This window comes from Onychostruthus taczanowskii, unplaced genomic scaffold, assembly GCF_017590055.1.
Source record: "Onychostruthus taczanowskii isolate IOZ18803 unplaced genomic scaffold, ASM1759005v1 scaffold143, whole genome shotgun sequence".
NCBI lineage: Eukaryota > Metazoa > Chordata > Aves > Passeriformes > Passeridae > Onychostruthus > Onychostruthus taczanowskii.
Window position 1 is genome coordinate 104,296 of NW_024498608.1, and position 21,416 is coordinate 125,711.

Genomic DNA, 21,416 nt, shown 5'->3' on the forward strand with positions numbered 1-21,416 from the left:
AAATGTGTCAAGACCAGAGATGATACAATCCTGAGAAGAAAGGATTGTATGAGAGGCAATACTTCATGTTTCATCAATTGGTCAAATCAGAAAAAAAGACATGTATTCAGAGATCCCAGCTCTCCTTTACACCTACAGCAGAAATATTGCACTTTAACTAAATACAACACAACAACAATCTCTAAGAGATTAGTCATACCCATATCACAGCCTATCTGAAAGGAAAAAAAAAATACAAGATACCTGTGAATTAAGGTGGAAATTAGCAGGATTTCATTGTGTATATTACAACATGTCAATCCCTCTTTATGTCTACACAGGTACATTATGTTTCCATTCCCATCCCAGTTTTCATCCTTTTCAAAAGCACTAGACTTGTTTTTATTCCAAAGTGAACAACCTGTTTATGGTTTTAACTTCATATACCTCTGTTTCTATTTTCTCAGAGGTACAACAATCCAACATAATTTTCAAAAGGGATGTAATGATCAAGGCCAATATATACAACAGATCATAAAAAGAAAAATAATAATTGCTTTTTTTTCCCCTTTCAGGAATTCATCTAGAAATATTCTAAATGAAATATAGATGAAAATAGAATGTATTTTGCCCATTCTGGCAGGAATGTGTCAAAGGAGGAAAGCCATCACACGTTTTCAATAGAATGGTAAAAGAAGACACCAGCAGATCCTGAACAAAGTTAGTAAAGTAGAATGAGAGCATTGAAGAGAAAATTTAAGAAGGGAGAAATATGGCTCTGTCCAATAATTTCCACAAAGCTGATGATCTCTCAGAGAGCTGGGTATTACAATGAATTCTAGCTGGCCTTGGGAAACACATGAACTACGTTATACTCAGATAACTGAGAAAAATTACCCATTTCCTACATTTAACTTATATTTTCTTATTGATGAGTTAAAGCCCCATCTAATTTGGACCATTTGGAAAGAGATTTCCACTCAAGTTATTTTTGCAGGACAGTTTCAGCTTTATAATTTAATTTTTGTTTCTGATTAAACAATTCAAGATCAAAATCCAAACACACTGTACAGAAATTTTATAAAAATGTTGATGCAAACCTTATTCATATGATGCCTGGCATTTATATATTGCTTTACAATAAAAACTAGCTGGTAAAAAAATAGAGGAAAATGGAGAGTTACTAAATATACATAAAGTCATTGCTTTTACCTGTTGAATTCAAAAGGAAGATATAAAATACTTCATCAGTTTCAGGGGTATCATCATCATTAATATACACAGATAAGGTCTGTTCTCTTTCTCCAACATCGAACAGAATTAAACTCTCCTTTTTACTGGGAACAAAGTCTCCCTCTTCAGCTGTTGCATCTCCATTAACAGTAATATACTGAACAGCAACAACAGTATCAGCAGATCCATTCCTTAGGACTGTAAAGTTTGCAACACTCCCTTCTGTAATCCTCACTGTCAGAGGTTCTGAAAACACACAAACAACAAATTCAAGTTCAAGCCTGAGCTTCTTGCATGTGGCTTATTCACCTAACCCCCCATAAGAGGAAAGAGAAGGAACATGTAGTTAAGGAAGGGAAACACAAAAGAGAATATTGTCATCCTTAGACACCTAACCAATCCAAGCGCCATCAACAAGAAAAATGACATAAAATCAGAAAAAATTCTTAAGTAAAAAAAAAAAAAAAAAAAAAAAAAAAAAAAAAGAAATACAACAAAACCAAAAAAGTGTGTTTTGTAACACTAGCTCCATTAGGATTAAGATTTTTCAATAACCTGCTCTTTCAATAAAATCTGTATGGGATGGAATATTAATACAAAATTTAAAACCAGTAATATCTAACCTGCAAAATAAATGGGATCATCATTCCTTGTAATTTGTAAAAATGCACTGGTTATATTGCCCAGTCTTGCTCCACCAGTGGCATTGAATAGTCTGATAATGAATACCTCCATCTCTTCAGGCACCTGAATGACAAAGTATTAAGAAATTAATTTGTTGCATATGAAACAATGAAGAAATTAAAATAAACCACTGAAGAGGCTAACAAAACAGCATGCCTGCATGTTGTCATTTATTTCTTGATTTGTAAGTGTGTTAAGAGGGAAGAAAAATGACAGTTCATACATTCACACAAAAATAATCATCAGTCAAAAATCTTTCTAAATAAATCCCCTCATCTTTACTATTATACAGGTGATCCAAAAGTTATCCTGCAGTTTCCTGATGCTGATGTAACTTATTTTACAGCTATATTTATTTATTTATTCATTTATTACTAATTATTCTCATTCTTTCCTATCTTACTTCAAATGTATCAGCATTAAAAATATAAAATTAGGATTCTTGCTACCAAAACAAGCGGTTTACTTATTATTATAACTTAACCACATGACTACTGACAGATTCTAACTTTTTTGTTTCCAGATATGCACAATGTCTCAAATTCTTTATGATTTGCTTAAGTAAACTCCCTTCCATCCAAGTATTTTGATTTTTCTCAAAAAAATTAATAGTTTCTTAAAAAACAGAGCTGATTCTTAAATTTCAGTGTTTCAGCACTTCCTCTTTGCTCCACGTATTTACACAAAAAAACCTGTAAATATTATTACCTCATCTGGTAGAGAGTAAATTGTGATATTTTTTGAAAACTCCAGATTATCAAAGAATACAGTCCCTTGTTCTGGATAAACGTCATTGGTACATACTGGGTCAACAATCCAGGACACACTAACACTGCCATAGTTTCCTTGGTTTCTTACAAGTCTGTAAGAGGCTACAAAATGTAAACATGAAAAGTCAGTGTGCATCTCCAGAAAAACACAACTCAAAATTAAAAAGGTCATCAAAGCTGAAACAAAGAAAAAGGAAACAGTAAGTAAATCACTTCTTGCAAAACTAATATGCAAGTGCCTTACACAAAAAGCCACATAATAATAGATCATTACAGCAGTTAAGACTTGTATCAACTCTATTGATACAATAGAGATCGATAAATTGAAGTCACACATATGAAAATTTAGCTCATTCTTCTCTCACATAACACCTCATGCTCGCCCAGCAGAACTACTACTATCAGACTGTACCTTGCAAGTAAATAAACTCTCTGTCTGGTATATTCTCGAGCTATATTTTAACTGGATTGATCCCTAATGTCTTTCAAGCCCCATCCTCCTCTGCACTAATCTCCACTGCTCATTATACTCTACTCCCCTGGAAACTCCTGAGTCAGGCATTGTCCTTCAAAGTTGAAGTAGGGAAAAGTAGCCTTGCAGGAGCAGACAGCAGAGAAAGCAGTTACTCTAATAAAAAGAATTACCAGCATAGATGATTTCTCCTTTACTTTCCTTTATTGTTACTGATAGTTCATCAGGTAGAAACTGAATGACACCATGTGGATCATCATTCTTCAAAATGGTTATATTTACCCTTGTGGCATTCCCCAGCTTGCCTGACATTTCACTGTAGCCACTGAGCACAACAGCATATGCCTCATCCAGCTGGAAGAGGGAAACTCAGTCAGAATAAAAATATTTACTCAGCAGAAAGAGAGGACAAGTTCAACAAAAGAAAATTACACACATTTTCTACATGCACAATGGTTTTGTATGTCTTTGTCATCTGTAACAATGGAAGTAAAGATTTTAAAACCATTGACATTAAGCTAATTTAAAAAGAATTTGTCAGCTTGCATTATTAATATAATGTGACTTTGTACTTCAAATATTTCTTGCAAAAACACTCAGAAGAGATGTACCATGGAACACTAAAACAAGCATTGCATCTTTCCATCTATGCAGCAAATATTAGTGTAGACTGGGGAGCACTGAGTTCAGTTAGCAGGTATTTACCAAAAGAGGAACAAAAAGAAAGCAACTGATTTTACAGTCCTCAATTAAACAGTGGTACTCTATACTACGGAATGCCACAGATGCCAAAAGCTCAGGTGGATGAGAAATTAAGTTTCAATTTACAAAAAAAAAAAAAAAAAAAAAAAAATCCAATACGGCCTATTAAAGCCAAAGATACCTTCCAGTAATCCAGGCATCTCTGGTTTGGAGACTGGGAACACATTCCATAGAAAAGCATTACATACTCATTCTGCTACCATATATTTTCTTATATTTTAATAAGTGACAAACTGTTATGCTGTGAACACAATTTGGAGATATGAAAATTTTCATTTCTACCTCTGGAATCCCATCCATCCTTGCCAAAAGGGTAATTATGATCTCTCTTTCACCAGGCTTAAATTCCAAAATTCCTGTGCTTCCATAAAACTCATTATTTTCCCTTGGTTCTACAGTATATCGCAGAAACTGCCTGACAAGGCTCCCTCTGCTGCGGACAATCTGCAGTTCGACAGAATCCCCCTCCTATGAAAAAGAAAATCCAGCATTTTACTTGTATTCTGCTAAGATTTACTTTTCCATAACGATTAAGAAAAGTTATTCAGATAGCTACCTTGATACTGTAGGGACCTCTGGAAGAGGGAGAAAATTCAAACACTCCTCCAGGATCATCATTTTCCAAAATAGTGATCTCACAAGTAGTAAACCCATATTTCAGTATTTGATTTTCCACACTGACCCTGGGAAACGAAACAAGTCATGTTTTTTTGAGTGACAGTTCTTTCAGTAAGTAAATACATATCTATGTGAAGGACATCAGAATCCTGATTCATTTTATGAATAAATGACAAAAACAATTACCTAAAAAGAACATAATAAATTAGGAAATACACATCAGAGTGTCCCATTCACTTGAAGAAAACCTAACCTTTGTTCCTGAGATACCTTTGCTTTCTGGTTATTTTTTACAGTTTATAGTTCTGGGGCTTCTTAATCACACATGCACACAATACAAAGAAAAAGAAATAGAATCATATACTAAAAATTTTAAATCACATTTAGTATTACTTTTTATTTGGATCAAAACATAAGGAGTGATCCAAAATCACTTAAACAAAGAGAACCTGCATTTCTTGCATTCATTTTGTCAGATATAAACTTTCAATTACATTGTTTTAAGTACATTAAATTAGAAATGCAAGAAAAACTACTGCTGAAAGATGCATAAAGAATGCACCTTCAGACTGATGATTTTGATATAGCTTATTAAATGTTGGTTTATGAATTCAGATTCATCTTCCATGTTTTCTGGAAGAAAATTTCAATGAACAATCAGGAAATATTAATTTTAGATGGTAATATGTCATGTTTATTGCATATTAAAAAATATATGCCAGCAGACACAAAAACTTGTGTTAATGACTATGACTATGTCATTCAGAAAAAAGATAACTGCTCAACAGAAAACTTCTTTACAGTTCTAGTCCACTCAGGCATTTACTTGGGACAAATTGTATTTCTGGCAGTTTAAAACAACAGATCCATATTGCAATCAAGTGCAGGTATCACTGAGTCATGCATCAGTAACTTTCATCATTCACAAATTCTAAATAAAGCTTCATGCCAGAAACCCATGCCATCAAATTAAAAACCAAAGGGCAACCAAGCATTGTCTGAAGAGATGCAGAAGACATGACTGCTGAGAGGAAAAGAAGTTATTGACAGATTCTGTTCAAACTAATCACTCGTAAAAAAAAGGCATTGATTCATTGAGGACAAACCACAGTTCACTGCACTTACCCAAAGTACACAACAAACCTTTCTGTCTCTACCCTGTTAACAGAGAAAGAAAGAAGGAAAGAAGAACAGAGGGAAAGAAAAGGAGTAGGGGAATAAATGAAAGTGCTAGTTCCTGGAATTTCAAGTATCAATCTTAGACAATAATAAAAACAAGAGCACCACAAAGTTTTCTTTTCCCTTTCCAAACACATCATGTTCCTTTTATGGGAACCTTCTTCCTTAGCATTTTCCTGTTGACAAATGCTAGCAAGTGGGCAATCCTCACAGGTGAGAACTGACCACATGACCAATTCAGGGCCAACCAATGTCAAGGCCCATTCATTGTATGCCCTACCCAGCCCTCCTTCAGGAGTCATTTCACTGCCAACCTCTGTGTCTGCTCACAACTGCACCAGCAGCCCACATTTATAACTTCACACAACAAAAAAAAAACACATTCAACATGCCTCCAGTATGTGTTATTCCATCAATCTGACATAATAATGATATAAACAGATAAGTACATTGGGAGTTAATTACAACGCATACATATCAAAGACTATTCTAGCAAAAAATCACATCAAATTTTATTTTCGGTAATTTTTTAGATTAATCAGATTATCAGAGTAAAATACCAACAAAAAACGAAAACAAGAAAACCACCAACCCCCCCATATAAACCAAGGAAAAAATATAAATAGGAAAATAAGCACATATGACAAAACTATCACATCAATTCAGATGAAAGGACATTATTCTGCAATAACAAATATGTCATTTCATGGAAGTATGTATAGATAATTTTCTTAACCTAAAATAAATATATAGTTAATATTAAACCTGGATCTACCATTAAAATTGTATAAACAGATATACAAAGCATTTATAAAGCAAATTTTTGAATTAAAAAATAATTCAGCTTCAGAATTCAGTAGACATAAGAGTTCACTCAAAAGTTTGAAGCAATAAAGGAAATACATTTGCAGCTCTAATCTTTCAAACAGGAGGTCTGATTTAATAGAAATTTCTTAGTTATTTCAAATATGGCTACATTTTATATAGTATATATGAAGACATTCTCCTTTCTTCCAGAAATGTATGCAAGTTTTCCAAAATCATCAAGCATTTATACCATTTAAAAAGTCAATGTGAATACTCCAGAGCTAAAATTTATGCTGAATTTTCATTATATTGTTCTTAATGCTACAATTTCATTATATCACAAAGCTGTTGGTGATATATTTCACAGCAGAGAATACAAATGAACCATTATATCAAGTGGGTTTTTGGCACATTAAGTACAAGCTTAAGTGGTTAAGACACAATCATGAAAAAGTGAAAGGACATGCCAGATACAGCATCTCTTTCATCTTCATGAAGTCAGACTGCGTGAATCCAAACACAGCTCAGATGAAAAAGAGCCTGTTAACTGAGGACTAGTGCTAGAATCTAGTATCATGTAGCGCACAATGGCAGCTCTAACAAAATCCAAGGGGTAGCTGAAATTAAACAGCCCCAAGGTACCATGCGGAGGTACTTTGCGTATCTCCAGGTATACTTTGAAAATATTTAGAAGACTGGCAATATTTACTACCTTTTAACAGTCACAGTATAAATCGGACCAGAATCTCAAGAACTTTGAAGTTAGAAAGTGACTAATCAGATTCAGCCCATCCACTGCTAAAAACACCATTATCTTGGATTTTTCTCCAGCCAGGTTTTCAAAACTAGGGTCACTTGACTGGCTGGCTGACTGATGGATCTGACCATGTTTTCCTTGCATGACTGGCCAGATTGCTACCAGTGCTCTAATATATTAAATTCTGGTTAATATTCAAAACCAGCAGACAGTGGTTGGGCACTGGCACAGCTCCCCAGAGTAGCAGTCACAACCCCAAGCCTGACAGAGTTCAAGAAATTTTTGGACAATGCCCTCAGGCCCACTGTGTGATTCTTGGAACATCCTATGCAGGCCCAGGAGTTGGATTTGATGATCCTGATGGGTTCCTTCCAATTTTCCTTATTCTGTAATTCTATGATAAAACAGCCTATGCAAAACAGAACAGAAACCATGAGGCACAGGTTTCCAACTCAGATCTGCCATTACATGAGCAATGAACACAACAGGATCCCTTGTGCCTACATTCTGGGGTACTCATATACAAATTTTCATACCAATCCTGGACCAGGATCCATCAAGTGACTTCCTGGCTCAGCCTTGGATTTTTTTTCTTGCTGTGGAACTGTCTGGCAATCACTGAGCTGTGCCTGATGCCGGTGACCATCATCCAGACTTGACATTTGTCCCTGATTTAACCTGCCCTACCACCATGGCCTTTCCTTATGCCCTGTATTGAAGGCTGCCCCCACTTTCTACATGAAAAATCTCATCTCAAAAGGTTGGTCATCACCGAAGTTCTTTCTTTAAAAATACATTAATTATTACTTAGCAAGAACTACAGATAAATTAGGACAACTTAGAGAAGCTTCAAAATGGTATCTCACTGTTTTAAAATGCATAGTACTATAAAATAACAGAAAGAAGATTTTTGACTGAATTTAAAATAACAAGAAAATTATTAAATAAATATTACTGAAAATAAAATAATAATTAAGAGATGTGTTTTAATTTGGTAACTTTGAACCAAGAACTATAATTCTGAAGAAAGTGAATGTTTTGAAAAGCCCATGAGAAACAAAATTGCAACTGTGAATTTGTATTAGTGTTACTCCGAAAGTCACGCTTCTCTAAAATCTTTCTGTTCTTTCAGGTATCTCAGAAAAGGTGCATTCAAACTGCCTGTGGAATGCTACTCAATTTGCATCCTCTATTTGTGTTCGCTACTTTTTTTTTTTTTTTTTCAGAATTATCTACTGACTTAATTAGTGACCTAGCTTTAAAGAATAGTATCCAAGGAGGATTGGCCACATTATAAATTCCACAGTGTTTCTTACCAGAGAGAACACCTTCTTTCCAGGTTTAACCCACAATTTATTTTATTTTGGAGGCCATTTTAACATTTTTTATTCATAGCAGAAGATATATGGTGTTACTACTTTGAAAAGTAATGAAAGCTAGCAGTAGGTGTCCAGTAACTCACACAACCAGTTTCAAATAATTTTTTCCCTATCAAAACAAGATCTGGCCAAAGCCTTGAAGTAAAAGCCAACATTTTACAATTAAATACTTAATTCTTATAGCATCACATATATTTCTTCAAGGAAAAATTACTTAAGAAAGATAAATATAGTTTTGAAATAAGCACTAAGCACAGGAAATCCCCAAGTTAGAAAAATACTGCAAACACCATTAAACAACTTTTTTTATGCCCTGAATTAAGACACATAGACAGTATGCAGTGCTTTAAATGGGCCTTCCATGATTTGCAAACTTTTTTATCATTAAGTAGTCTCTCAAACAAAAAATCCTTGATTAAATTTGGAAAATAATTTTTTTAAAAGTGTAAATGCAAAACATAGGTTTGACTCAAGTGCTGGGTTCAGTTTTGGGCCCTGCAATTTGGCAACCATGAGTTTGTATTATTCTTAGTCTTAAAAACATACTTCTCTACAAAACTTTCTCTTCTATCCAGTATCTCAAAAAGTGTCCTCTTCCACTGGGCTACTTTTCAGCCACTCTTCCACAGCCAGTAGCTCTGCATGAGGTTGTTGAGATCCATGTGGAGACTCTGAGACTTGATGTTGTTGAATCTGAAGCCATTGGTGTTGAGCAATCAACCCAGCCTGTCCAGGTCCCTCCACAGAGCCCTCCTTCCTTCCAGCAGATCAATAATCCCACATAACTTGGTGTCATTCACAAATTTACTAAGAGTAAATCCCCTCATCCAAATCATCAATAAAGATATTAAACAGTTCTGGGCCTAACACTGATCCCTGGGGGACTCCACCAGTGTCTGGCTGCCAACTGGATGTAGCACCCTCCACCACCACTCTCTGGACCCAGCCGTCCAGCCAGTTCTGAACCCAGCAAAGAGGGCACCTGTCCTAGCCATGGGTTGCCAGCTCTTCAAGGCAAATGCTGTGGGACACAGTAACTTTGTTGAAGTCCAGATAGACAACACCCACAACCTTGCCCCAATCCCTCAGGCATGTCAGCTGATCATAAAAGGAGAGCAGATTGATCAGGCAGGACCTGCCCCTCCTAAGCCCATGCTGGCTGGGTCTGTTGCCCCAGCTATCCTGTAGATGTCATATGACCCCACTCAAGATGATCAGTTCCATAACTTTGCCAGGCACCAAGGTCAAGCTGACTGGCCTGTAGTTCCCCAGACCATCCTTCCAGCCCTCTTTGTGAACAAGCACCACCAACCTCCAATTGTCTGTGACCTCCTCAGTTAGCCATGACTGATGATAAATTATAAGAGAGCAGCTTAGAGACTCTTACAATAGCTCCCTCATTATCCTAGGATGGATCCTGTCCAGTCCCATAGGCTTCTGTTCACCTAAATAGCTCTGCTAATCACTAACTAATTCCTTCTAGATTTCAGGAGATCTGTTCTGCTCTTCGACCTTTTCTACCAGCTCAGGGGACCAGTTGCCCTGAGAATAATTGGTCTTTCTGAGGCTGAAGACTGAGGCAAAGAAGGTATTAAGTACTTCAGCCTGTATCACATCACAGAAATCACTAGAACTATAAAATTTTCCACATTACATCAGTTTTGCTTCATTGAACATATGTCACATTAGATACATACATACACGTACATGGATCTTTTCTGGTATCTTAATTTATGGGAGTCATGACCAAAAGATTCTGAGCATAAACTATGTAAACACTCAGCTATTCCTGGATTTTAATTTTCCCAAAATAAAAATAAATTAATTTGTGTATTGTTTTTCCCAGGATCTAAAGTTCAGAGGTTTTCACTCTCAGTTCCACTTATTTAAGAGAACAAACACAGTCCATGTACCATGAGGGTCCTGGCCATTCAGCTGTACCAACAGCCAAATTTATAGCTGTGTATCTGCACCGGGGGCATGACAACAGCCAATAGCCAAATTTCTTGTGCAAAAGTTAAAAAAACTATCAGATTTAGGTTTGTAGTGATGCAGATCTCTGGCTTTATTTATGTTTAGTTTCAATTCAGGCCTATTAAGATATGGGCCGGCATCCGAATTGAAGCTGGTCCTAAAGAAAGAAAATATGAAGAAGCTTCAGCAGGCATAGGATTATCCTGCTCCTTTACAGCTCGTCTTCTGGGTAAGCATATTCTTCATGATATACATTGGCCACCACTTTATGGACAGCATTCATAATTATTTTTAATATCCAGGGCCTACAGATAGTGGCCACGGGGCAAAGAAGGAAAATACTATTTTAAATGGCTTGGAAGGTTTCTTTTGTTATTACAGGTACAATCAAAGCTCATTTAAAACATAAATTGCCTTAACAACATCACTGAGTTGTAAATAATACATCCTTGTTAGAACTAATTATCATATTATTTTGCCCATGCTATTACTAATTGCAATAAATAGAATGCTTATGAACATATTTTGACATCTATAGTTTCATTAAATTCCACACATACTCTATTTTTCTACTGACTTATGCTACAGTTTATCAAGCAGTGCAAGCACATCGACAGCAGACTGCCATCTTTGTTTTCATAGTAATTCACTACTGCTGTGAGGTGCTAGCTGCCAGTCCCGGAAACTGAAATCTTCTGTTAATCTAGAAAACACAAACTATGTAGGACACAATACCAAAAGCTTACATGCATCATCCTGCCAGTATCATTCACCCCTGCTTTGAAGAGTCACCTCCAGTATTGAAAGGATGATCTTTGCAGGTATTGCATTCTTGGCTTCTACTCAAATTAAAAGTTGCCAAATTTCACTTGTAGCCTGGAGGGACACTGTCAAGTAGTGTAGAGAAAAGTTCAGATTTTATCTGCTACTTATTTACTTTTTCCTGGCCGGACTACCTATTCCATACTTCACTCTCTGACCTTGCAAAGTGTGGGAAAGCTGCTTACTGCTGGAGTAATTTTTACCAGCCACTTCATGATCAATAGAACCTGCTACTCCCACTACACACAGCAAAAACAGAACAGTGGTTGTGTTTGTTCAGCTGCCAACTCAACCCCCTTTTAGACATAATTTTCAAGGCATGGGATTACTAGTCAGAGTAAGTGGCAAAAAGCTGTAGTTACACATACTGCAGAGCTGTCCAATACTAAAAAGTTAATCTTTTATGCTGCCCACTTCCTCTATGTACTTATTTGTCTCCTATCCTTCTACTTCAGCATTTTTGCCACTTTACGCAACTACTTCACAACTTCAATCATTATTTCTAATCTTAGTTTCTTTGTTTGTGCCACAGACTCTAACGAACTTTCAGGCAAACCAGTTTCATCCACAGGAAGAAAAACAGAGAACTGATTGCAATAGTCTCCATTTGTTTTTGTCTTCAACATGCCATCCTTTCAACACAGTGAGTATCCAAGATTAGAATGAAATAATTAATTGTGCACTAGATGCATCCACCAGCCAGCTTCTACAGAAGCTGGCTGGTGGATGCATCTAGTGCACAACCCTGCACTGAAAAAGTATCTTTCCTGTGTGATAGAACAATGCTTAAAAAAACAGGATCAGCAGCAGCTTAAGGAGTTGCTTTCTCGTTTGCTAGTATGTAATCTACATGAACATACGGTGTTAAAAGTTCCTATGAGCTAGTCTACCTTTCCTATGTACAATGAGGATACTTCTGCATAAGATAAGGACTGTATACATAGCAGATCTTCAATGCAGACATTGCAGCTGACAGACCTCTCTTAGCATGTTTCCAGAAAAATAAATGGTAAAAATATACCTCAGATTATTAGGAGGTATTAGCAGAAGTGATAGTGTTTCTAAACTCTACATACATCTGAATTTTTGGAGGCAGGACTGAAGAAACAGCCAAGCTTCTCCTGCTAATAAAAAAAAAGGCTCCTGGATATGAAATAATTCAGCTATAGTGAGTAGTGTTCACATGCAGATAATGTCTTCTGAGGCCTCTAACAGCCTTAAGTATCCTGCAACCCTGATGTCACACAGAAGGGAGACTACAACACTGTGCTTCAGCAACACCACTGCTCCCTTTGTAACTGACGCATGTGGTAGTAGTCACACTGGCCTATTATGGAAGCCAGCAGTTGTGACGGAAGTATCTAATTCTGCAACAACATCCTGACTATAAACTTCTTCTGAGAAAAACACACTTACTGCTTTTTGTTATTATTCATTACAGCTTTCCCCATTATCTTACTAAACATTATTTTTCTGAAAGTGTTATAACCAAGAGCTACAACTAAAGATCAAAGCTAAATCAACTTTTTAAGTAGCATACGTTATTTTTAATCAAAATACAAACAAAACTAAATCATTAGATAATAAGCACAATATGGTTTCTTACATTGATCACAAGTCAAAGAAGATTTCATACACAGTCTAAATCAAGGGCTCAGTATTCCTCCAGGCATTACCAATACAATGGAGGCAACAACTCATAATTAATACTGTGCCAATTTTTTTTTTTTTAATATAGATTGAGTATGGCAAGTGGTACATATGAATAAAGATTAGGGTACAATACCTGTCCAAAGTTAGTAACACAGTTTCATTCATTTCAGGTATATCATCAGCTTTAATGGTAATGTTGATTGCAGTATCACTTTGTCCAGATAAGAAAACAACAGAGCCATTAAAAGGACTTATATCATCCTGTGTTACTGCCTTGTGATTAGGACCAGAGGGCCTCAAACTCCAAAACACAGTTGCTTGACCATCAGTCCCATCTCGATGCAATGCAATGGAAACCTGTAAAGCACATGAGTCTGCTGTGACTTGTAAAACTAGATGCAAAAACAGTTAACCCTTTGCAAATGACCGTTTGAATATGAGCCTGAAAATATTCACCTTGGGCTTTTTACTTATACCTATGTGTAAGATCTGAAATCAAAGATGGTATATCTATGAAGATATATATTGAATCTTACATTTTTAATCATCTATCCATTACCTACTTGGACATATATGTTTATATATACTTAGTGGAGGTGGCAGATGATTAACATGACAAATCACTTAGCAATCATAAACACAAAAACCCTTCTATGATTGATTTAACTAATGCTGACCTCATAAAGACAACCTATGTTTTAAATCAGCAGTTTTATTCTGAGGATGAAAAACAGTTCTCTGATTCAGGATTTGAAGGAAAATCTCAGTTAAAACAACTAGGGGGAAAAAAGGGAAAATGTAAGAAAAATATTTTATAGAGGGTTTCTTCAGCTGGGGTTACAGCATTCAGATGGATGATGATGCTTTTGAAAATGCTTTGGTACTGAGAAATACAAAAAAGCATATTTATTAGAAAACAGACCCAGCAAGCCAAGCTACATATTCACATGTAAGTCACCTATAAAAAACACACACACTTTCACAAAATTTGGAAGCAAAATCAGTCCTACTCTACAGAGTGTCTTTGCAGTAGTGAAAGAAATTAAACTGTCTGCAGCATCTTTTGCTCCAGGTGAGCATGAAGACCTAACCAATTCTAGATTCTTACAGAGAAAGCAAGATTCACCACACTTTTCAGATGACAAACACATTAATCTTGCTAGCAATTTTTTGCCTTTTTGTTTTTTTAAAGCAGGACAATATTTGAGATAAGATCAAACTTGGAGGATGGATTTTTCTCATGTTAATTTTCCAATGTTATAGTGGATATAGCAAACTTGTTTTCTCCAAATAAGTTTTCCATACTAAGGGACAATATAAAAATGTTTACTTACCACTGTAGCAGGCAATTCTTCTGGTTCAGAAAGAATAATTGGAAGATTGCTAGTAAAGCCTATTTCTCCATTTGCAATATCTGGAGTAATCCTCAAAGAAATATTTCGAATCTCACCTAATCTAGGACTCACAGGTGGGACAAGAGGAATTCTATTCAGCAGCTCAACTTTTTCCAGCTGTGAGAAAAAGTAAGAAAAAACTTGAAAAATAAGAAGCCTGAGTACCAAGCAAAAACTATTCTGACATCTTGGAATAAGTGTCATATGCAAGGAGCAAAACACCTCCAGGATAAATTTCTTCTACCAGCAACATTTCTACTAAATAATGTGTAAGTAGCTGTGTAAGAAATTAAATTAATGGTATTAATCGTCTACAGCAGACTGGTATACCTCTCAGACAAATCATGTAAACAACTAAATGTATGTAGAGTTTCTAAATTGGGCAATTCCTTACTACATCTATGAATTGACCTATGAATCAAACTTTAGGTTTTTTGCCATGCATTGATAAAAATCTGTTGATGTCACTAGAAACATAATAATTTAGACACTCTCATGAAGCCAAGGAGTGATTCATTCTTCTTTCCTCTCTCAAAAAAATGTAAAGACTTCTCTATTTACAATAACTAATATGTTAGAATTACATTCAGAATTGAAAATCAGTACAAGATTTCAAAACTGTACTTATATTACCACATTTTTTGATGGTTTACTTATACTAAGAAGAGATAGAAAAATGTTTATCATTGAACGGAAAATACCATTCACTTAGCACATCCGAACCACTGACATGACTTTCCTTGTTTTACTTATTTTAATATTCCTTTCATATATAACAGTATCAGATTCTGTCTACATGGATCATAATAACAGATATTTCTATGATTTATACATACTTCTGTAAACTCGTGCATGAACACCAATGAGAACCACCTTTGAACTCCCATTAGGATGTGGAGAAGGACAAAATGACATTATTTAAATCTATATAGCTATTATGAATCATCCTCTCAACTGATGAGCTGTAAATCCCTTTGCTTCTTAAAACCAATTTATATAAAATACTTGGACTGTATCATATTTTCTGCAGTTACTCAAGTAACACTCAAAAATATTCATGCACATTTTATTTGATGATAGATGGGATTTGTTTTATAAATATTGTAATTAGAAATTGATTCTCAACCATACAAGCTACTTCTTGGGATTCTTAGGAACAGAGAGTGGTTCTACTTGTTTCTTTGTTTTCTAAGATTTCTTTTAGAGCAGGTGAGTAATTCTCCCATTAACACCATGCAGGTGGACCACTGTTGTTGTTGTTAGCTCAGTAGAACTTCTGAAATACTACAGAGCTGAAATAATTCCCTTTGTTACTATCTGGATATTAAATTTGAGATTAAAGTAAAAATTAATGAAATACTGGTTTGTTTTTTTTTTTAGATTCAGTGCTTTCTCTTAAAGCAAATCAGTCCATGAGGGAAAAAAGAATGCACTGTGAACCAAATAATGCCAAGCAGTTTACTAAATTAGATAATCTTCCTGTCCATACCAAAAGTAGTCTGCATATCAAACAATAGGTTATTTAATTGAAGATGTCTCTGAAGAAGGATAATCTCACATTTCCAGTTCCTCTATCTATTCTCTTGTTGTGTTTATGCTTCATTTCTTCCTCCATCCCTCCTCCCCTGATTTTTGAGTTGATCCTTTACTGGGCCTAGTACAAACTTTATAATCTCATTGAAACATATTTGCTGAGACTATAATTCATTCACAATGTAGAAGGGTTGTCATAGTGATAAATAGGGGTATTTTTCTTCCTATTTTAAAGAAGTTATTTGTGTTAGAAGTTGCATCTGATTTTGTGTACTCAAATTAAAAAAATTTTATAATTCATGGAGAAAGTATAGAACATACACCCCATCTCCCTGAAATCTGTGGTTTGAAAAACCAGGCCAAATGTCTGCATATTGAAGTACTTGTAACACATCTTGTCCATAGTTCACACTGAGATGTTATTTGTAATCTATCACCTGCAAGGAACTTGGAATTAGATATTTCAATTCTTCTGTCAGTCTTTCAGAACATATGAAAAGGTAAAATACACTAACCTATTCTAATATTTCAGAAATGTATTCCCAGCCTAGCTGTGAACATTGAAAGAGCATGTGCAACTAAAATGATAATACGATTCTGGCAATATTTTTTTTTCTCTCTCTCTTTCCTTTTTTTTATTTTTTAATAGAATGTAGGGAGAAGTAGGTAGAGGGAACAAATCCTTTCAAGTAATTAAAACATTTCTGGTAGGCTAGAAATTAAAGGAAAAAAAGAACAAATTTTACATTTATGGTTCCACATCAACATCTCTATTTGAAAATTTTGAAAACACCTCACTTAAAAGGGGAAGACCAAAAATAACTAAGAAATGACTCTGATATTTGTGCTTTGGTTGTGCCAAGTCACCCCTTTGTCTGTGTATCAGGATTGCTCCCCGGTCTCATGATCCTAGACAGTGGCAATAGTTAATCAGAGGAAGTAGAGATTATGCGATAGTCTCAACTGCGGATGAGAAAATAGGTTTAAAAATCACTAATTTACAATGCCCAGAATCTCCCACAGCAGCATATCTGAACAATAACTTGGTAACATATATGCAAATCTGGTTTTCTCCAGTGAAAAATGAAGAAAAAAAATCATTGGTAAATAAAAAAAATCTTTTTTTAAACATTTTTGTGGAAAACCCGTTTTCTTTCAAAAGCATAATTTTAGTGTATTTTTCCAGCCAGTCTTATAAGCAATGACACAATCTCCCTTCTTACAAATTCAAATAAAGAGAAAAAAACCCCCACCAAACAAATGAACAAAAAAACCCCACAAACAAAAACAAAAACAGAGGACGAAAAAAACCAAAAGACCACATAAAGGGAAATCTAGAAGAACTTTTCAAATACCTGATCAAAGTTGCAGACAAATTAAACATATGTTTGACTATTTTAATCTATAATTCCTTTCTTTTAATTTCTAAAATCTGTCATACTTCTGTACTTTAGAAGCCTTAATTTGATTAAATTGAAAGGCAAAGGGTAGACAGAATAACATACCTGAAAAGGTAACTAACTTCTGCAACATTGATATAATTTTGTTAAATTTCATTATTAGTAACTGAATCCTATTGCAGTGTATTTTTTTAAATTATGTAATTAGTAAATAATGATTAGGAATAAGGCTCCTTATAGCGTATCTGTGGAAGCAGTATCTAATTGAAAGAGTTTTCTTGACTACAGAACTAATTGTTTGGTTTTTTTTTTTAATAAGACAGAATCCTTTTAATTAAGTTAAAAGGGAAGGAGCCACTACTATTTTATATCCTTTATACTACATGGGCTTAAAAAACCACCCCAAAACCAGCTGAGATACCTGTATGACAAAATGAGCTCTATTTTGAAGAAACGCATCATTTCGTATTGGTATATTTATAGTAACTTGTGCTTTTCCTTCTGGAAAGATGAGAGTACTTCTTCTAGACATATTTAGAATGCCACCTTTCGCTCTATCAGGATCCAGAGCTCCAGCTGGAATATACAGTGCAGTATAAACCAACTGCACATCTCCAACTGTTCCTCCTTCCCTTGCAAAACTCAAGGATAAAAAGCGTCCCATTGGATTACTTTCAATCTTCTGATTCTCCAAAGGATGGAATTTTATCAGGCCATAAACATCATCACTGTCCTGAATGTAAAACAGAAGCTGCAAAGCAGAAAACAACATGCTGCATTACTCTATACCATAGTTTCATGCTTTCACAAAATTATCTCCTGACTGTCACCACACATTTTTCTCCTTAGTGAACTGGCATCAGGAAAGAAATCAGATTGACAGCCTCAAAGAATTCTTTATACACAAGAAGCATTGCACTGACAGTGGCAACTGTCCCACTATGCATCATTGCACGTGCCAGAATGAGCTCTGAATAACTGATTTTTTGATACAGCAGCCAAAATGAACAATTTAAAAATGTTTTAGACTGTAATGGATTTCATTTTATTCACCAAGCTCATTCCAACCATTTTCAAGAAAGACAAAGCAGGGACTTGAGTCACAGAACTGTCAGCAAGTCTAGCCACCCTTTATTTCATTGTTCAGAGGTTACAGTCTTAATCACCAAACCTCCCCCTTGAAGTTGTTACTCTGTAAAACATTTCAGTAATCATTAAAATAGCAAATGAACAAGTGAAAACAACTTTCCTGTCTTGTGTTAGAAAGCAGTCACTCAAGACAGCATTTATTCAATGCTATCACTGCACACTGGGAATAATCTGAACTGAATTCTACCACAGTAAAACGGTCTGGCATTGTACACTATACTCAGCCAAATACTTTAGATATGGCTCTATAACTAAGATTATATTAAGGATCGGTTTTCTTGATTTTTATCCAAGACAAAGCCTTTAACCTGTTCAGATAATCCATCAATCAATCAGTATTATTAAAACAGGTCTTTATTACTTCAAATACCTTCTCCAAGCGAATTCTAAAGTAAACTTACCTCAGATGGCTCACTGACTTCTGCACCTCCGTGTATTGTATAAGCTAGGAGTTTCAGAAGATAAGGCTCTGCCTCTTCTGGTATATCATCATCAATAATGTCCAGATGAAGTGTCACCAGCATCTTTCCTTGATCAAAACTTATCTCTCCTGCCTCTGGAAGTAGGTCTTCAGTTACAGGTGAAGGGTCACTGCTATTTCGGATTATAACCCAGGAAACAGAAACATTTCCATGTGTTCCACCATTTCTTACAATTGTGATCCCTTCAAACCTATAGTTTCAAAGGAAAACAAAAACCCACAAACCATAATTACTATTGGCATGCATTGTTACCAATTCCCTAAAATATTTACACTGACCTACATGCTATAAATGCTTGCAACTGACATTTGACTCAAGGCTTACAGTTTGCGAAATCATAATATATATGTAAGACTTGAGCATTTAGTCATGAACTCTTTGTAAAACCTCGGAAGATACGTGTGAGATCTCACTTTGTTTACAGCAAGTACGACACTCAGAACTGAGTGGAGTCTTGGCATGTTTTACATTTGTCTTGAGAAATACAAATCAAATTTAGGAAAATGTTTTGCCTAGTCTACAGCATGAGCAGTTATGAGGCATGAGCACTGAAATGATGATCTTGAATGAACTGTTTGCCTCAATACTAAAAAAATACTCAGTTACTGATACTTATGATACTGGAAATGTCATGTTGCCTGCATGTGACAAGTGCATGACCACAAAAAAAATCTGGAAATCATGACTTACAAACATTCAGAAAGCAGGATTTATTTCTTTACTGTGTATAAAAAAAAAGAAAGATGAATACTCAAGTGCTGGGCCCTACATACCATAAAATATTTTTCCAAAATTTCTCATAGTATGATAGTTTGAGGCATTATTTGTTTCTTTGGGGATGAACTACCAGTAATTAGTGGTGGACATTTTTATTGAGATTATCAATATTGTGTATCAGTCTGCCTATAAAATTTGTACAGAGCTTTGATTTTAATCCCTATGTAAAATTACAAATATTTAAATTGTTTTTGAGTTTAAGGTAACTAATGGGAGACGCTGAACACTTTTTTTTCCTTTAGTCAATCACTGGCTTTATAGATAGTAAAAACAAATATACACCAAGGGTGGAAGACAGAAACGTATTTCCCACTGAACCTGTGTGTATCAGTATCACAACTTCACTGGACCTGCCTTTAGATTAAGGAGATTTCACTATTCTGATAAAGTGATTGAATACTTATGGCTTATTTAAACACAGTTTATAGACATTAAAATACTTTCTGTATAATTAGACGTTCCCACTTCCTGGAAATCTTTGTAAATATAGCTGATAATAACAACACACTAAGTGATTACTACATTACATCTTAGTAGTGATTTTATAATTAATGATATCCTAAGGAGCCTTAACTATCACAAACAAATCTCATAAACTGACTAGATACTAGATTTTAAGACCTGTAGTACCTTGAAATTTGGTCTTCATCAATGATAACAGTGTGAGGGAACAGAACACTGTGAATTGACAGCACTCCATAGGGTTTATCATTCGGCTGGATAGTGACATGAACAACAGATGGATAAATCAAAACAGCATCTCCCTGCAAAGTGTCTTTAAGAAGCATAATCTGAAAGGTCTCAGCAATTTCTGGTATGGCATCATCAAGGATCTTAAATTTCAAATATGTTTCATGAACTAGAGGTGGGAAAACAAGAGTTGTATTTGGCTGTAGATCTAGGAAGTCTACATTAAGCTGTGCATGTGCAGCTGAATCCCCAGTTATGATGGCGTAACTGACAGAGACTTCATCTTCATCAGGTCCAATTAATTTTCCAGTGACATCTTTACCACGAACCACTTCGATTGTTATCACTTCATCTTCCTCAGGCACCATATAAGCATTCTGAACAAAACGCACAGGACTGTCGTTTTTCTTAATATTAATCCAAACAGAATTTTTTGTGTTGTTGATTTCAGCCCCTCCCTCCACACTCTTCAGACAAACAACAAAGATTTCATCATTTTCAGGCACCTGGAAAAAATAGTATTAGAAATTGTGTGTAAGTCCTACATCAAATATATGCAGAACACTTATACTGACAAATATGGTTTATGTGTTTTGCAGAAGAGTAAAATTATACTAACTTGATAGCTCATTTCATATTAAAACAAACAGGAGACTAGTCTTGCTTTTAACTTTCATTAAAAACCCCTTTTCAAAATTTAAGGTCTCTATTTTACCTAACCATACTTCTGAAAGAGAGTACAAAGTCAAACAAAATACAAATAAAAGTTACTCAAGAATCAGAAAAATCTTCATCTTTACATCTTGACATTATGAGGAGACCAACTGCCATTTTTGAAAGCCACCTCTACTTGGAAAGAAGTGTTCCACTCCATTACTTAGACCTAAATTTTCTTTTTTCTG

The 21,416-nt window shown here is 35.2% G+C and overlaps 1 protein-coding gene across 1 annotated transcript in view; it reads right to left on the reverse strand.

Annotated features, from left to right (window-relative positions):
- The window catches only part of ADGRV1 (adhesion G protein-coupled receptor V1), a gene marked incomplete at its 3' end in the record, with an annotated part of 121,696 nt that overhangs the window by 92,979 nt on the left and 7,301 nt on the right, over nucleotides 1–21,416 (reverse strand). Inside the window, exons 6-17 of the mRNA XM_041398295.1 lie at nucleotides 20,455–21,020; nucleotides 18,967–19,237; nucleotides 17,838–18,167; nucleotides 14,424–14,600; nucleotides 13,223–13,446; nucleotides 5,644–5,676; nucleotides 4,457–4,583; nucleotides 4,183–4,368; nucleotides 3,312–3,492; nucleotides 2,605–2,768; nucleotides 1,836–1,959; nucleotides 1,192–1,458 (exon numbers count right to left, since the gene is read on the reverse strand). Coding sequence (XP_041254229.1) covers nucleotides 1,192–1,458; nucleotides 1,836–1,959; nucleotides 2,605–2,768; nucleotides 3,312–3,492; nucleotides 4,183–4,368; nucleotides 4,457–4,583; nucleotides 5,644–5,676; nucleotides 13,223–13,446; nucleotides 14,424–14,600; nucleotides 17,838–18,167; nucleotides 18,967–19,237; nucleotides 20,455–21,020 — 2,650 coding nt within the window. The remainder of the gene's footprint in view (nucleotides 1–1,191; nucleotides 1,459–1,835; nucleotides 1,960–2,604; nucleotides 2,769–3,311; nucleotides 3,493–4,182; nucleotides 4,369–4,456; nucleotides 4,584–5,643; nucleotides 5,677–13,222; nucleotides 13,447–14,423; nucleotides 14,601–17,837; nucleotides 18,168–18,966; nucleotides 19,238–20,454; nucleotides 21,021–21,416) is intronic.